The sequence below is a fragment of the Schistocerca serialis genome, chromosome 7, assembly GCF_023864345.2.
Source record: "Schistocerca serialis cubense isolate TAMUIC-IGC-003099 chromosome 7, iqSchSeri2.2, whole genome shotgun sequence".
In the NCBI taxonomy this organism is placed as follows: domain Eukaryota; kingdom Metazoa; phylum Arthropoda; class Insecta; order Orthoptera; family Acrididae; genus Schistocerca; species Schistocerca serialis.
The window spans coordinates 247,718,230-247,737,294 of NC_064644.1; the positions used below are offsets into that span (position 1 = coordinate 247,718,230).

The window sequence follows — 19,065 nt, forward strand, 5'->3', positions numbered from 1 at the left end:
TCTGGATATGCTGTTTCGATCCACTTACTGATTTAACGTAAGACCAGAACTTCCTAGGATTTTCTGTCAAGGCAGTACATAGAATTTTACTTTCAAATTCACTGAACGCTTCATGCATAGCCCTCCTTACGCTAACTTTGACATCGTTTAGCTTCTGTTTGTCTGAGAGGTTTTGGCTGTGTTTAAACTTGCAGTGAAGCTCTCTTTGCTTTCGCAGTAGTTTCCTTACTTTGTTTTGGAACCACACTGGGTTTCTCCTGTCCCTCACAGTTTTACTCGGCACATACCTGTCTAAAACGCATTTTACGATTGCCTTGAACTTTTTCCATAAACACTCAACATTGTCAGTGTCGGAACAGAAATTTTCGTTTTGATCTGTTAGGTAGTCTGAAATCTGCCTCATATTACTCTTGCTAAACAGATAAACCTTCCTCCCTTTTTTTATAATCCTATTTACTTCCATTTTCAGGGACGCTGCAATGGCCTTATGATCACTGATTCCCTGTTCTGCACTTACAGAGTCAAAAAGTTTGGGTCTGTTTGTTGCCATTAGATCCAAGATGTCATCTCTATGAGTCGGTTCTCTGTTTAATTGCTTGAGGTAATTTTCGGATAGCGCACTCAGTATAATGTCACTCGATGCTCTGTCCCTACCACCCGTCCTAAACATCTGAGTGTCCCAGTCTATATCTGGTAAATTGAAATCTCCACCTAAGACTATAACATGCTGAGGAAGTTGATGTGAATGTATTCCAGATTTTCTCTCAGTTGTTCCGCCACTAATGCTGCTGAGTCGGGAGGCCGGTAAAAGGAGCCAATTATTAAGCTAGCTCGGTTGTTGAGTATAATCTCCACTCATAATAATTCACAGGAACTATCCACTTCTATTTCACGACAGGATAAACTACTACAACATCGACAAACACGCCACCACTGGTTGCATGCAATCTATCCTTTCTAAACACCGTCTGTGCCTTTGTAAAAATTTCAGCGGAATTTATCTCTGGCTTCAGCCAGCTTTCCGTACCTATAACGATTTCAGCTTCGGTGCTTTTTATCAGAGCTTGAAGTTCCGGTTCTTTACCAATGCACCTTCGACAATTTACAATTACAATACCGACTGCTGCTTGGTCCCTGCATGTCCTGACTTTGCCATACACCCTTTGAGGCTGTTGCCCTTTCTGTACTTGCCCAAGGCCATGTAACCTAAAAAGCCACCCAGTCCACACCACACAACCCCTGCTACCCGTGTAGCCACCTGTTGGGTGTAGTGGGCTCCTGACCTATCCAGCAGAACCCGAAACCCCACCACCCTATGGCACAAGTCGAGGAATCTGCAGCCCACACGGTCGCAGAACTGTCTCAGCCTCTGATTCAGACCCTCCACTTGGCTCTGTACCAAAGGTCCGCAGTCAGTCCTGTCGACAATGCTGCAGATGGTTGGTGGCGACCCCGGGTGGGCTCGAACCACCAACCTTTCAGTTGATAGTATGATGAGTGGGTACTTATATATCCTTATTATTTGTGCTTCATTCATGACTTCCCAGTATCAGAAAAATCTATTTTCATACATCACATACTGTCTTTATGTAATGTAGAGGTATGACCTGCATTTTGAGTCTAAAGAAATTTAGCAATCTTGTGGCCAAAAATGAGCTACAAAAAATGGATACGAAAGGCTTTGCATGGTTACAGTCTATCCATCAGGTTAACGTTATGGAAAATCATGTACTACCATATGGGTAATGGTGTTACTATATACTTCCGCAAGTAAAGTACAGTAAAGAAAGGGACAGAAAAAAAGGAAAAATTCACAGCACACAAATGAGTATAACATCACCCTCAATCTGCCAACTAACCTTACATCCACAGAAAGAACTGCAGTCTACCATTTAAAAACTAATCCTGACCTTATAATCCTACCTGCGGACAAAGTATACAGACTCAACCAAAGACCAATATTGAACCTTGCCTGACTCAGTTCATTCCTCCATCCAACCATAATTCACCCCCATTGCCCCCAAACCGCCCCCTGTTAACTTTCCATAATTTTTTAACCTCAAACCTTGCCACACCACCATTCCCCAAATCCCTCAAACACGCAAACTAACCTTACATCCACAGAAGGAACTGCAGTCCACCATCTAAAAACTGATCCTGACTTTATAATACTCCTTGCAGACAAAAGAATACAACAGCTTGATAAACGAAATTAAGAGAAATCTAGGTACTAAAGTAAGTGTGTAAAGAAACCATTAGCCTGGAAGCCAGAACATATACCTATTACATTTCCTGCAGGTGCTTCTGTTACAGGCATTAACTCTCGCCCCATGAGAATGTACAGCTGACCAATCTGAGCTCTTGTTAAGTGCTGCCCAGGTTTCAAATCCTTCAAGGTGAGACTAGGATCCACTTCTTCCTTGTTTTCTTCCTGTCAGCAACATATGAAAAAAACTACAGATACCAACTTGTAATTTATTTCAGAATATTGTTATGTTGGAAGTTGTGAAATCAGAATGAAGGCAAAAATGTGAATAGTACATACAGAATACACAGAGCACAGCTACAGAATTGGATGTATAATGCAGCTGTTTTCTAATATAAAAGAAATTATGTAGGAAAAGATATAAAAATGTGTACTTATATTTCAAGGATATTTTATAGCCATAAGGGCAAAAATAAAATTTCTCAGAGATGACACTGATGTTAACAAAATTCTGTTTTTATTATTTTGATATATGATATATAATAACCAAATCAAGTGTTAACTTGATCTCCAGATAATTTTGTTGCTATTGCTTACCAAAGTACCTACACTGGATGTTTCACTGAAATGAATAAACTAACCTAACAAACTATCATAAGATTATTTGTTCTGGACAGTTTATTATCAATCAAGGTTAATCAAAAGTTAGTGGAGATTTCTAAATCATCTGCTCTTTCATTTTCAAAAGAAGACAACTAGATTTGAATATGATCCATGCGCAGGATGTTCCAAAACTGTCTCCAGTGTTGAGCCATCAAAAAAGTGCCCAATGTGGCATTGGCATTTTAAAATTTTCCCAACAAATTGAATGTTTAAACAAATTTCAGGCTTCCAGCCAGTTCTCATTTAATGCATTGTACAATATTTTGACTGGTGGGTGCTCAGTCGAGATATTGTGCAATGAATTAAACAATGACAGGCTGGAAGCCAGAAATTTGTTTGAACATAACAGATATATCATACAAAATAGTGTGAAAATTACGAATTAACTATGGCACAGTTTTATGCAAAAATGCTGCTGATCAAAAGCAAATGCTAAAACAAATTTATTGTCAATGTTAGAATCAGTTTTAAAGAAACCATCTTATTTTGCGTATCAGTTTCATACTAGAAACGAACAGTAAATGAATGTGCAACAAAGCAAGAGGATCCTTTTTCTTTCCCCCTTCCCCTCCCCTCCCAATGCCACCCCTCCCCTCCCCTCCCATTCCAAATTAGTACTATTTTTTTCCAAATTTTGTGATATTTTTGATATGGTCATCTAGATGACATGTCCACAGTATATAAAGATACCAAATATTGACTCAGGGCTTCAACCCTTACTTTATCATTTATCACATTCCTTTGGTTATTTTCCTTGTCATTGTCCATTAGTGAACGTATACATGATTACTAAGTTCCCGTTAGAGTAGATGAAAAATGCATGTAAATATAATGTTTGTACAGTTAATTACAAAAATATGTTAATACCATTCATGCTCATTTAATTCTGTAATAACAACATACTTAGTTAAAATATTTTTACTGAAATATAATCCAATTTTTAGGCAAACTAGCCAGAGTAATTCTACAGAAATTACTATAATATATAAAAGTACTAGTTTAAACTAATACCTATTGTAAAATTATGAGAAAAGGATTTGGAAATGGCAAGGGAAACATTATTTTAAGGGTTAAATTATTTTTTAAGATTATTCTTGAATATATTATTGGATAAAGAAGGGGTTTTGGATATCTGAATAGTCACTGAAACTAATGAAGAAAAAAACTGAACTATAATAATTTGTTATGAATTCATAGATATAAAAATTATAATGTTCTTATGTTCTTTCTTCAAACAATTTCTTATACCTCTTTGACACTGTGGTGGCATGTTGGTGTTTCCCTCTATTATTACTGGCATCCTTGCAGGTCCTCGCAATCATCCAAGCATTTATTATAATGTACTTTTATGATGTAATTTTCAAAACTGTGCTGACTATATTTTCACACACAACTTTTTTTAATACATTCACAAGGTTAATAATATTTGGCATGTGTACATTATTTACACAGGCCATCATATGCATCTGGTCTCTTTCAGATCTCAACACAGACAGTCAGTTACCAATTAATTAGCGCACAGTGTACTGCTCATTAATAATCATCTTTGGTCTCACTATCTTTGGTCATTGTCACAGATGTTATCACTATCTAGCAGCTAGACAGTGCATCTTTTAATCAACTTAAAAATTACTGCTACACCATCCACTATACAGTTACGCAGAAACATAAATCTTTAACTGTAAATTAAGAAAATGCAACAATCAATAACAGCCAGCTTTAGTTTTAATTACTGCAAATATATATAAGAGGCAGTTTGGAAGCTATTTTAGGCTAGTTCATGGTGAGTTTGAATGGAGTAAAATATAGGCCCAAAAATACAGGATAGTGTACTGCAGACGATTTAGTACAGGTAACAAATCAGAACATGTATGACGATTTATCCAAATTTCATGTCCGTGAGTTTGCTCCATAGTATAGTGACTGACTGTGAACCAGCAATTAATTTCATGAACTGTGTTAATCTTCTAATAATGGCCAATGCTTATTGTGACAACACGATCAGAATGTGAACAGTGTTATTTCCAATAGTTACATTTGCTGTGCACATTATCTTTGTATCAATATAACTGTTATGACTTCAAGGACAGTGATTTAAGAACTTTGTACAGTGACTGTGTTACACATACCTTGTCACATGTGAACTTTCGAGTCACTCCCATGTTAGGTTATTGCACATTAACAATCGCATAACAGGACATCAAACAAGTGTAGTATGTAGCTGTTTAGCTGTATGTAGCTATTTAGCTGTACACAATTTAAACAGATGAAATTCAATTTGCCATAAACTGCAGTTCAATCAACATCTAAGTGCAATTAAAATGTGTGAATGCAAATCTGGTGTGGACCACATTATTAGCAGTAAACTGTCCCCACCACCAACTCTTCAGCCAGATTCAATGGAGGCAAATATACCAAATGTACTTTAGTACATGTAATGCTTACACTACTGATGGAGGCCAGTGTCCCAGCACCAAAAATGCCTGAGTTGATTTTATCAAGTATGAAAACAACAAATGTTTCCTAGAGGTGCAAAAGCAACTCTTCATATTGATGACTTACATAAGTCTTCTGGGTTACTTCAATGAAAAACTACATCAGAAGAGGCCTAATTTGACTCTCTTCAGAAAAAAGAATTTGAAATACAAAATGTTGGGACTTACAACCAATACACTAGATTTGGTACACACTGAACCCCTCTTATTCCCATATGCAAAGAAATTTCTGATTGAAAATGTTTTGAATTCAGTGACGATGTGTACAGACTTTCCAGAATCATACTTCTGTGATGGAATACACTCACTGTATAAATATTAGCAATTTGACACAAAGTCACTTTTTTATTATTTTATTTTCTGGTAACTAGTTTTAGCCATGCCACCATCAGACCAGATTGTTGTTGCAGTGGCAGTGCAGGCACCAACGAAATAGTGGTCTGCTGTACTGGATATTAGTCAGCTGTGTAAACAAGACAAGTTGACACAGTCCCCTGGTGCCTAATACAGAAACTGCTACTTCATTGCTGCCTTTGTTGCCACCAAAATAACATTCTGGTCTGAAGAGAGCACAGCTGAAAATGGTTACCATAAAATAAGATAATGAAAAAGCAACTGAACCGTGTCAAGATTATTGATTTCATTTCAGCCACTGCAGTTTCTAAGATGTTATTTCTACAAGGAAAAGTATTAGATGAAGTGAACTGGCCTAAAGTGGAACTTCATTGAACAATAAGTGCATTGTTTAACCTCCTGATCTTGCAAACTTCTCCTGCATCTTTTTCAATGAAAACTAGTTGTTCAGATACATATAGAGGTAAATATGGTATTAAGCATAATAAAAGTCACAGAAGACAGCAAAGAGTCAGCATGTTCACAAATGCTGTGAAATCTGGATATGAAGACTTTATCTTTTTATGTTATTTCTTTGTTTTTCTCTTTCTTCTAGAATTAAGAGATGAAGTACTTTCATCCATTTAAATAGTTATATTTTCTCACATAATATATTCAATGTGTTCTGAAAGTTCCACATTTTTTCCCTCTTATTACATATGAGATGTGTTACATTCAGTTTTGAGAAGTGTGAATAGTACCCTGTCTTAGTTGATCTGTTTCTTGATAGTCAACTATTACGGTGATGATGATCATATTTTTTTGTAGGATACTCAAAACTGGACTCCTTAGTACCCATACTAAAATATTACAAAACAGGTGAAGTCAAAATTTATAAAACTGTTTACAACAATGCTTAAAATTGTCACTCTATTCTCAAAGATCTGTTGTTCTTGCCATGGTCTTCAGTCTGAAGACTGGTTTATGTAGTTTTCCATTCTCCATACTACTCTGTCCTATGTAAGCCTCTGCATCTTTGAATAACTAATGCAACTTACATCCTTCTGAACCTGGATACTATAGACCTACGTGATTAAAGACTGGTTTATGTAGTTCTCCATTCTCCATGCTACTCTATAATATGTAAGCCTCTACATCTTCGAATAACTAATGCAACTTACATCCTTCTGAATCTGATTACCATAGATCTACAATATTGTAAAGAAAATTTATAGACATGGTCAAGTTCCACAGTCTATATACCTTCATCAGTTTAATGCATATTAGCAATGCACTCAGAAATAAAAAAAAAATGGGACAGGTATGCAGTATCACTTCTCTTTGACACTCTGATACATAGGACTGTGTAACACCACATGGTTACACCTCCTGTGACCTTTTTACTTAAAAAAATAAAGATAAAATTCCATACAAATGGTCAAACAATAACAAATGAATAAATAGAAAGGTGGCTGGGTTTATAGACAGGGAGTACCAGTTCTGGAGAGTTGAGTAGTCTGTTTTGGTATCTTCTTTAAAATAAAGCTTTTTTTTTTTTTGAGTGTTTTTACAAAAGTACACTTTGTTATGTGGATATATTAAATGCAAGTAAAATAAATGTAACTTATTATATGCATGTTGTTGTTGTTGTTGTGGTCTTCAGTCCTGAGACTGGTTTGATGCAGCTCTCCATGCTACTCTATCCTGTGCAAGCTTCTTCATCTCCCAGTACCTACTGCAACCTACATCCTTCTGAATATGCTTAGTGTATTCATCTCTTGGTCTCCCCCTATGATTTTTACCCTCCACGCTGCCCTCCAATACTAAATTGGTGATCCCTTGATGCCTCAGAACATGTCCTACCAACCGATCCCTTCTTCTGGTCAAGTTGTGCCACAAAGTTCTCTTCTCCCCAATCCTATTCAATACTTCCTCATTAGTTATGTGATCTACCCATCTAATCTTCAGCATTCTTCTGTAGCACCACATTTCAAAAGCTTCTATTCTCTTCTTGTCCAAACTATTTACCGTCCATGTTTCACTTCCATACATGGCTACACTCCATACAAATACTTTCAGAAATAACTTCCTGACACTTAAATCTATACTCGATGTTAACAAATTTCTCTTCTTCAGAAACGCTTTCCTTGCCATTGCCAGTCTACATTTTATATCCTCTCTACTTCGTCCATCATCAGTTATTTTGCTCCCCAAATAGCAAAACTCCTTTACTACTTTAAGTGTCTCATTTCCTAATCTAATACCCTCAGCATCACCCGACTTAACTCGACTACATTCCATTATCCTCGTTTTGCTTTTGTTGATGTTCATCTCATATCCTCCCTTCAAGACAGCATCCATTCCGTTCAACTGCTCTTCCAAATCCTTTGCTGTCTCTGCCAGAATTACAATGTCATCGGCGAACCTCAAAGTTTTTATTTCTTCTCCATGGATTTTAATACCTACTCCAAATTTTTCTTTTGTTTCCTTTACTGCTTGCTCAATATAGAGATTGAATAACGTCGGGGAGAGGCTACAACCCTGTCTTACTCCCTTCCCAACCACTGCTTCCCTTTCATGTCCCTCAACTCTTATAACTGCCATCTGGTTTCTGTACAAGTTGCAAATAGCCTTTCGCTCCCTGTATTTTACCCCTGCCACCTTTAGAATTTGAAAGAGAGTATTCCAGTCAACATTGTCAAAAGCTTTCTCTAAGTCTACAAATGCTAGAAACGTAGGTTTGCCTTTCCTTAATCTTTCTTCTAAGATAAGTCGTAAGGTCAGTATTGCCTCACGTGTTCCAGTATTTCTACGGAATCCAAACTGATCTTCCCCGAGGTCGGCTTCTACTAGTTTTTCCATTCGTCTGTAAAGAATTCGTGTTAGTATTTTGCAGCTGTGACTTATTAAACTGATTGTTCGGTAATTTTCACATCTGTCAACACCTGCTTTCTTTGGGATTGGAATTATTATATTCTTCTTGAAGTCTGAGGGTATTTCGCCTGTTTCATACATCTTGCTCACCAGATGGTAGAGTTTTGTCAGGACTGGCTCTCCCAAGGCCGTCAGTAGTTCCAATGGAATGTTGTCTACCCCGGGGGCCTTGTTTCGACTCAGGTCCTTCAGTGCTCTGTCAAACTCTTCACGCAGTATCGTATCTCCCATTTCATCTTCATCTACATCCTCTTCCATTTCCATAATATTGTCCTCAAGTGCATCGCCCTTGTATAGACCCTCTATATACTCCTTCCACCTTTCTGCTTTCCCTTCTTTGCTTAGAACTGGGTTTCCATCTGAGCTCTTGATGTTCATACATGTGGTTCTCTTATCTCCAAAGGTCTCTTTAATTTTCCTGTAGGCAGTATCTATCTTACCCCTAGTGAGATAAGCCTCTACATCCTTACATTTGTCCTCTAGCCATCCCTGCTTAGCCATTTTGCACTTCCTGTCGATCTCATTTTTGAGACGTTTGTATTCCTTTTTGCCTGCTTCATTTACTGCATTTTTATATTTTCGCCTTTCATCAATTAAATTCAATATTTCTTCTGTTACCCAAGGATTTCTACTAACCCTCTTCTTTTTACCTACTTGATCCTCTGCTGCCTTCACTACTTCATCCCTCAGAGCTACCCATTCTTCTTCTACTGTATTTCTTTCCCCCATTCCTCTTAATTGTTCCCTTATGCTCTCCCTGAAATTCTGTACAACCTCTGGTTCTTTCAGTTTATCCAGGTCCCATCTCCTTAAATTCCCACCTTTTTGCAGTTTCTTCAGTTTTAATCTACAGGTCATAACCAATAGATTGTGGTCAGAGTCCACATCTGCCCCTGGAAACGTCTTACAATTTAAAACCTGGTTCCTAAATCTCTGTCTTACCATTATATAATCTATCTGATACCTTTTAGTATCTCCAGGGTTCTTCCATGTATACAACCTTCTATCATGATTCTTAAACCAAGTGTTAGCTATGATTAAGTTGTGCTCTGTGCAAAATTCTATCAGGCGGCTTCCTCTTTCATTTCTTAGCCCCAATCCATATTCACCTACTACGTTTCCTTCTCTCCCTTTTCCTACACTCGAATTCCAGTCACCCATGACTATTAAATTTTCGTCTCCCTTCACTATCTGAATAATTTCTTTTATTTCATCATACATTTCTTCAATTTCTTCGTCATCTGCAGAGCTAGTTGGCATATAAACTTGTACTACTGTAGTAGGTGTGGGCTTCGTATCTATCTTGGCCACAATAATGCGTTCACTATGCTGTTTGTAGTAGCTTACCCGCATTCCTATTTTCCTATTAATTATTAAACCTACTCCTGCATTACCCCTATTGGACTTTGTGTTTATAACCCTGTAGTCACCTGACCAGAAGTCTTGTTCCTCCTGCCACCGAACTTCACTAATTCCCACTATATCTAACTTTAACCTATCCATTTCCCTTTTTAAATTTTCTACCCTACCTGCCCGATTAAGGGATCTGACATTCCACGCTCCGATCCATAGAACGCCAGTTTTCTTTCTCCTGATAACGACATCCTCTTGAGTAGTCCCCGCCCGGAGATCCGAATGGGGGACTATTTTACCTCCGGAATATTTTACCCAAGAGGACGCCATCATCATTTAATCATACAGTAAAGCTGCATGCCCTCGGGAAAAATTACGGCCGTAGTTTCCCCTTGCTTTCAGCCGTTCGCAGTACCAGCACAGCAAAGCCGTTTTGGTTATTGTTACAAGGCCAGATCAGTCAATCATCCAGACTGTTGCCCTTGCAACTACTGAAAAGGCTGCTGCCCCTCTTCAGGAACCACACGTTTGTCTGGCCTCTCAACAGATACCCCTCCGTTGTGGTTGTACCTATGGTGCGGCTATCTGTATCGCTGAGGCACGCAAGCCTCCCCACCAACGGCAAGGTCCATGGTTCATGGGGGGGATTATATGCATGTAGAATTGAATTAGACACATCCATCCACCAACATGTACCACTCCCTTCCACTCTGATGGCAGCAACAATATGTCATAGCACAAACTCCTTTAGACACCAAAAACACTGGGTACCCATCATGATCCATGACAGTTCAACTGACCAATCACAATTCACAGAGATCGATCAGAGGGACTTCATAGCACTCTCATCCCACTTGATGGTATCCTAGATGTGCTTAATAGGGCTAAGATCAAGTGAGTCTGAGGAACATGTAACAACCCTTGGCTGTTTCTCAAATAATTCTAGCTCAGTTCACCAACTGGTGAGGATATCAATTGTCTATGTGATACTGAAGAGAAACAAATGGATGCAAATGATCAGGCTGTAGGTTCCTGTCTTCAATGGTGAATGATGATGGCTGACATGTCAGAGCCCGCATTTTATCCTGTGATTACATCTCCTTTGCAATCACATGAGAGCAATGTACTGCCAGAGTACACTGACATCAATGTCTACCAACATGTATACTAAGTTATCTGACTATATTATCTTGTTTCATGTTATGCACATCCAATAATTGTGATTCTGCACTGTTTCTAATTCTTGTGCTCTTTGGTATCTAATGAGCACAGGTACATGCAAGGGATGGGGGTCAGCATCTTCTGTATGCTACACCTTGAAGATGGCTTGGATGGTATAGTTGCTGACAGACTATTCTTGTCAAGCAATGAAATGCTGGTGATTTGCTACACTGTGGCCCTTCTATCCACTGCTACTGCCAAGCATCTGGCCAATAACATGTTTGCTAACATTTCATCCCCACAGCACACTGAACTACTTCATCCACCATGCTAACAGCGGCACTCTCTCTCCAACACAACAGTTATCACCAACTCAGTTGTTTAAAAATGTATTTATTTCAGAAATGTGAAAAAAAACAAGAACTTAACCTAAAGGAAAAATTATAGCTTATATTTTTAAAAAGAGCAACATATTCCTCACCTTTTCTAGTGCTGCTTGTGGGTTGTGCTTGGGTCCCAAGACAAAGACATCTTCTCCAACTTTTAATGTACCACTATATACCCTTGCAAATGCCATAAATACATCTTCACTTTCTTGCCCACCAGGTTTAGTGTCTTCAACTTTAATGTCCTCTGTACCCTCTTTGTTCTTTGTTTGTTGTGCTTCAGTGTCACTTAGCAGCCTCATTCCTTCTGAATCCACTTCTAGAAAGAAAATCACACAACTCAAGCTCTAAACCAAATTTAAGAAATTTGCTGTGTAACAGAGCAGAAATTTTCTGCAGAGTATACAACAACACTGTAAATTTTACTCAGGAGTCACATAACCAAGCCAGTTTTCAACAGAATAACAGAGGAAAATGGACAGACATTGATACTGCAGATGAGAGCCAGAAACTGAAGAAGCACTAACAAGCAGATACAATTTTAAGTCAATGCTAATATGCAGAAAATACATATTTTCACTGATAATTAAACATATATGACATATGCAATGGAAACAGATGGTGCAGCTGTTAGAACTTCAAGTTTAACACATATATTTAGGAACGACACAACAACACATATAAGTCACAGAGTAAGTTGACCTGTGTACAAGTCGGCATTCGATTAAACACTGAGTCTCAGTCTAGCGGCCGCTGGTCGGCTGGCCACTTAGGTGGCGCAGCTGCTGCATGGCTGGCAGACAGCGCCGCACATAGAGGACGTGCGTAATTGCGCGGCGGCACTTTAAATAATCGGCGAGTCACAACACTTTTCCCCCCTTTGAAATTGTTGCACTGGTCGTGATGGAGGTGTCCTGGAGATGGCTAACATCCATAGGCGGTGTTTGACTCGCCGTAAAGTCTCGAGGAGGAGGCTTCCCGTACGGACGGAAGTGTCCCCGATGATAACGGGTCGAGATGACAGGAGACATGGGCGATGTATCAGCATCCGTTGGAGGAGGAGGCGAGGAGATGTACTCTGACAGAGGATGATCCTCCGGTTCCTGCATGGGCACGTCTCCTGCTGGCGTCCGGTCTGGTGCTGGCATCGCGATGACGGTGAGAGGGCTGCGTTGTGAGTATTGAGAGATGCCAAGATCCCGAGCATCAGGTAGAGCCAAAGGTGGTGTGGTGGCATTCGGAACAGGCGTTGCTGGCACCCGAGGCCGAAGCTGGTCCGAATGACACACTGCAACACCCGTGTCTGTCTGGATTTCATACAGGCGTCTGCCACAGTGTCGTAAGATGCGGCCCGGGCTCCATTTTGGCCGCCTGCCATATCCCCGTACCCAGACAACGTCATCGGCGGTGAACCGGCCAAGTGAAGGCACCCGCGGCCGTGAGGTGGGAGGCCGCAGAAGATGAAGTAGCATGCGGGGTTGTCGGCCATGTAAGAGCTCAGCCGGGCTGTGATCGCCCATGGGGGTGAAATGGTAGGACGCCAGGAACTGGAGAAGTGCATCATCAGCAGCAGAAGAAGTCAGAAGTTTCCGCATCTGAGCCTTAAATGTGCGGACCAGCCGTTCAGCCTCACCGTTGGATTGTGGATGGAACAGCGGGGCCGTGACATGCGTAACGCCGTGCCGAGCACAAAAATCCGCAAAGTCGGAAGAGGCAAATTGTGGACCATTATCAGTAACAAGAGTAGAGGGGAGGCCTTTCAAAGAAAAAATGCGGGCGAGAGCACTGGTGGTTGCCGCGGTGGTAGGTGACGTGCAACGGACAATGAAAGGAAAGTTAGAGTAGGCGTCAATTACGAGGAGCCAATAAGTACCTAAAAAGGGTCCCGCAAAGTCAGCATGAATGCGCTCCCAGGGCTTCTCAGACGAAGGCCACGGTGACAAAGAAGACTTCGGGGCAGCGGCCTGTGACGCACAAGGGCCGCAGGCAGCGACCATGTGTGCTATTTCAGAGTCAATGCCAGGCCAGTACACATGACGGCGCGCCAGAGATTTTGTGCGAGACACACCCCAGTGCCCCTGGTGAAGGAGGCGCAAGACCGAAGCACGCAAAGACGCAGGTACCACAACACGCGGCGAAGCAGTGTCAGTGGAAAGGAGGATAACACCATCCCTACCCGTGAGGTGGTAGCGCAAAGGGTAGTAGTTCCGCAACGGATCAGAAGTCTTAGCGGACGGGCGATCTGGCCAACCCTTCCGAATACAGCGTAAAACCCGGGAGGGGGTAGGTTCAGAACCCGTAGCAGCCGCCAGCCTGTCCCCAGTGATGGGGAACCCGTCCACAACCTGCTGCTCAGCAACATCCAGGTGGAAACACAAAAGTTCGTCCCTATCGAATGCCTGATCAGGACCCATGGGAAGGCGAGACAAAGCATCAGCATTCGCATTTTGAGCCATTGGCCGGAAATGAATCTCATAATTGAAACGGGTCAAGTAAAGAGCCCAACGCTGGAGGCGGTGTGCAGCCTTGTCGGGAAGTGACGTTGATGGATGAAACAAGGAAACAAGTGGTTTGTGATCCGTAACAAGATGAAATTTTGAGCCATAGAGAAAAATGCCAAACTTATGAAGAGCATAAATGATGGCCAAAGCTTATTTCTCAATTTGAGAATACTTTTGTTGGGCATCCGTGAGCGTTTTGGAGGCATAAGCGATGGGCTGTTCCGAACCATCAGAAAAACGGTGCGCAAGGACTGCACCGACCCCGTATTGAGAGGCATCTGTGGCAAGAACAAGATGTTGGCCAGGTCGATAAGTGGCCAGGCACGGGGCCTGTTTCAGCATAGTCTTTAATTTCCGGAAAGCCACATCACATGACGCGGACCAGTGATAAGGCACGTTTTTATGCAACAGGCGATGCAACGGCTGAGCCACCGACGCCACAGACGGTAAAAACTTGTGATAGTATGCTATTTTCCCCAAGAAGGCCTGCAGTTCCTTAACAGATGTAGGTCGAGGAAGGGCATCGATCGCAGCGACAGCGTGTTGAAGCGGACGAATACCATCCCGAGAGAGTTGAAACCCCAAGTACGTGATAAATGCCTGAAAAAATTTTGATTTCTGAAGATTACACTTAAGACCGGCAGTCTGTAAGACACTAAAAAGTGTGCAGAGATTTTGAAGATGTTCTTCAGTGGTGGAGCCAGTGACAACAATGTCATCCATGTAAATTGATACACCCAGGGACAGGGAGCAATAATTGTTCCAAGAATCGCTGAAAGAGAGCAGGGGCGCTAGCAACCCCGAATGGCAAGCGTTGGTATTGATAGAGGCCGAAAGGCGTGTTAAGGACCAGAAACTGCCGGGAAGCAGCGTCGAGAGGAAGTTGATGATAAGCTTCTGACAGGTCAATTTTAGAAAAATACTGTCCTCCAGCGAGTTTAGTGAACAGTTCTTCAGGACGGGGCATAGGGTAAGTGTCGATGAGGCATTGAGCATTTACAGTGGCTTTGAAATCGCCACAGAGACGAATATCACCCTTGGGCTTAGCAACGACAACGACAGGAGAGGACCACTCACTGGAAGTGAAAGGGAAGCAAGACCCCTGACGCAGTGAGACGATCCAACTCCCGTTTTACCCGATCACGAAGGGCCACAGGAATGGGCCGAGCCCGAAAAAACTTAGGCCGAGCAGTGGGTTTGAGCGTGACATGAGCTTCAAAGTCGGTCGCACGGCCTAACCCAGGAGAAAAAAGGGACGAAAATGTAGTCAACAAGGAATCCAGTTGAGCATAAGGAATAGCGTCAGAGACAATATTGACAGAGTCATCTATGGAGAAGCCAAAAACGCGAAAGGCATCGAAACCAAAAAGATTTTCTGCGTTTCTCTGGTCGACCACAAATGTGGGAACAGTGCGAACGACGGACTTGTAAGATACCTCAGCATTAAACTGTCCCAAGAGAGAAATCTTCTGTTTATTGTACGTCCGTAATTGCCGAGTGACAGGGGACAGGAGTGGAGAACCCAGCTGAAGATACGTCTGAGAATTAATTATAGTGGCGGCAGAACCGGTATCCACTTGCATGCGAACATCTCGACCAAGGATTTGGACAGTGAGGAATAACTTCCCTGAAAGGGAAGAAGTGCAATTGACAGACAACACAGAATCAGAAACAGTGTCATGTTCATGAACATCATGTATGCGGTCAGATTTACAAACGGAAGACACATGACCTTTCTTTTTGCAATTGTGACACACAGCCCAACGTTGGGGACAATCCTCGCGTGAATGTTTCGTAAAACACCGCGAACATGAAGGAAGTTGCCGGGGATTGTGCTGCAGTTTCGTAGTGGGTTGTATACGGCTAGGCCGATGCCGCGCGTGGGAGCCTACTGCGGCCACGTCGGCCGGCTGGGATGCGCCGCACACGTCGTCAACAGCGCACAGAGGTTGTATTTCCCCGACGTCACCCCATGCTTCTATTTGTGCCCCAGCGGCGCGAGAAATTTCAAAAGACTGCGCAATGGAGAGAACTTCATCTAGAGTCGGATTCGCCAACAGAAGGGCACGTTGCCGAACTTCTTTGTCGGGCGCCGACCGGATAATAGCATCCCGGACCATGGAATCGGCATAGGATTCTTTGTGAACGTCAGTAACAAATTGACACTTTCGACTGAGGCCGTGAAGTTCAGCAGCCCAAGCGCGATAGGATTGATTCGGTTGTTTTTGACAACGATAAAAGGCAACACGTGAGGCTACCACATGCATTTGCTTTTGAAAATAGACAGACAGAAGTGAGCACATTTCAGCAACAGACAAAGACACAGGATCCTTCAAAGGAGCCAATTGCGACAACAACCGATACATTTGAGGTGAAATCCAGGACAGGAACAGAGACTTATATGGTTGTTCGTCCGTGACATGAAATGCCAAGAAGTGCTGTCGAAGACGTTTTTCATAATCAGACCAGTCTTCCGCCGTCTCGTCGTAAGGTAGAAAAGGAGGTACAGCCAACAACGAGAAACGCCCCGCATTTGATGCCGCGACGAAATCGCGAATCGCCGCTGTTAGAAGCGTTTGCTGATGGCGAATCGCCGCCGTTAGAAGCGTTTGCTGTTCAAGGAGATTTTGCAAGAGTTGCTCGACAGTAGCCATGGAACCCTGTGAGACAACGGTGAAAAGGAGAAATCCACTACCTCGTCGCCAATTGTTAGAACTTCAAGTTTAACACATATATTTAGGAACGACACAACAACACATATAAGTCACAGAGTAAGTTGACCTGTGTACAAGTCGGCATTTCATTAAACACTGAGTCTCAGTCTAGCGGCCGCTGCTCAGCTGGCCACTTAGGTGGCGCAGCTGCTGCATGGCTGGCAGACAGCGCCGCACGTAGAGGACGTGCGTAATTGCGCGGCGGCACTTTAAATAATCGGCGAGTCACAACAGCAGCAGTTAAGACAAAAGGAGGAAATTCAAATGACTTCCCATATTGATTTACGTTTTCACAGTTCACATATATCAATTTAGACAGTAAGATGTCTTTGTACATACATAAAATAATAGCATACATCACAAAAGACAGCTCAGAGTGGACTACAAATGCAAGTGTAAACACCCACAACACATGTAAACACTCATAACACACAGACAAAGAACAATATATGAAGTATACCCTGCCACCTGACAGTGTTTGAAACAGTACCAGGTATTAAACTACTAAGAAGTCTGCCTAGAAACCTGCATGATAGTAACATGACACTAACTTTCCAAAACAATATGCTAACTTTCCAAAACAATTCAAATACTATCAGGAGCAAAATGAATTTTATGATGTTATAGAGTATCTACAAATTTAAATTTGTGTACATTGTTTTTCATTAATTAATTGTGTTAGAGGGTGTAATCAAAATGGTTGGTCCTTTGGAAATAATAATGAACTTTTCTGTTTTGACATGTTCTATATTACACCTATGTTTACTGTACACAACATCACAGGATCAAAGATTCAGTTAAATTCAAAACACCATTGCCATTTAATGTTCCCTATTTTTGGCCCATATGAGTCATTGCTTCATCTACTGACTTCATTGTCAAAGAAACTTTAAGTCATAACAAATTCTGTGCAAAGAAATATAAAATCAACAAACTACAGAAACAAGAAAGGTAAGATTAAAATGTAATGCAACAACTTTGATCAGAAGTCAGGAAATAATATGCAAAGCAAATAAATAAAGGAAGCAAGATTGGTATTTGGCCTTAGGTTGATGACAATGACATTGGAGGGAGCACAATAAAAGAATATGAAACGTGTAAAGACTATGAAGAAAAGTCTAAGTGTTCACAAAACTACATGAAATGATAAGAAACATGGTACGAAGTTAACAGTGAAGTTAGAAATGATAGAGAGAGGGAAGGAAGAAGGAACTGAAAAATATTTTTCAGGGAGGATACTAATAAACAACTTTCCAACTTACGAAAACATCTTGGTGAATGCATGGGAGATGATAAAATTATGGCTATATTTAGTGGTATAATACATATTTATAAAGGTACGTTGAAACTCGCCCGGATAGCCAAGCATGTTGAAGTACTCACTTCCACGACATGGGGAGGCACACCAGAATCTACCTTACAGATTAACGTGATGTGGTTTATAAGCAGTTTTCCACATCCACCTAGGTATGTACTAGACTGGTTCTCATGTCCCGCCTCAGAGATACGACACGCTAACACTTTAAGAAGCAATCCCACATCTGACCATGAGATTACACTAATTGCAGGCACAAGGGGTACACAGATTACTTCCAGAGATGGAGTCGGCAGCATTTTTAAAATACTTTTGGGAGTGGTGATGCCATCATAATAACCTAAATAAGGGATGATTGGTTCTCTGTGAAGTTGAAAAAGGATCATACCAGTCTTGATATGGTGTTGGCTGGGTAATGGGTACTGGAAGGAGGAAGGGAAGGTGTGGTGTCACCGCCAGACACCACACTTGCTAGGTGGTAGCTTTAAATCGGCCGCGGACCATTAGTACATGTCGGACCCGCGTGTCGCCACTGTCAGTGATCGCAGACCGAGCGCCACCACATGGCAGGTCTCGAGAGACTTACTGACACTCGCCCCAGTTGTACGGACGACTTAGCTAGCGATGCAACACTGACGAAGCCTCGCTTATTTGCAGAGAAGATAGTTAGAATAGCCTTCAGCTAAGTCAATGGCTACGACCTAGCAAGGTGCCATAGTAATTGATAGTTATCGTATGAAGCATGTCTCATCAAGAACGATGTATACAAATGATGGATTAAAGTTAAGTATTCCAGAAGCTACGTACTTTTCTTTATAGCATTCATTACGTATCCTGTTTCAGACCTCACGCCATCCTGCGTGAGCTAGTAGCGTGCATTTCGGCCTTCTCTAGCTATATAACAGAAGGAAAGGTATGTTCAAATCTGGTGACTACAGAGTGATCTGTTAAACTCGTTCTAAACAAAAACTGTAAAATGTGATTCCAATGATAGCATAATGCAA

At 41.5% G+C, this 19,065-nt stretch overlaps 1 protein-coding gene across 2 annotated transcripts in view; it reads right to left on the reverse strand.

The window, feature by feature from the left end:
- Positions 1–19,065, reverse strand: part of LOC126412527 (elongation factor-like GTPase 1) — a 593,784-nt gene that overhangs the window by 468,699 nt on the left and 106,020 nt on the right. For both annotated transcript variants that reach the window (XM_050082167.1, XM_050082166.1), the window contains 2 exons: positions 11,627–11,850; positions 2,281–2,431 (listed from right to left, as the gene is read on the reverse strand). In XM_050082167.1, coding sequence (XP_049938124.1) covers positions 2,281–2,431; positions 11,627–11,850 — 375 coding nt within the window. The remainder of the gene's footprint in view (positions 1–2,280; positions 2,432–11,626; positions 11,851–19,065) is intronic.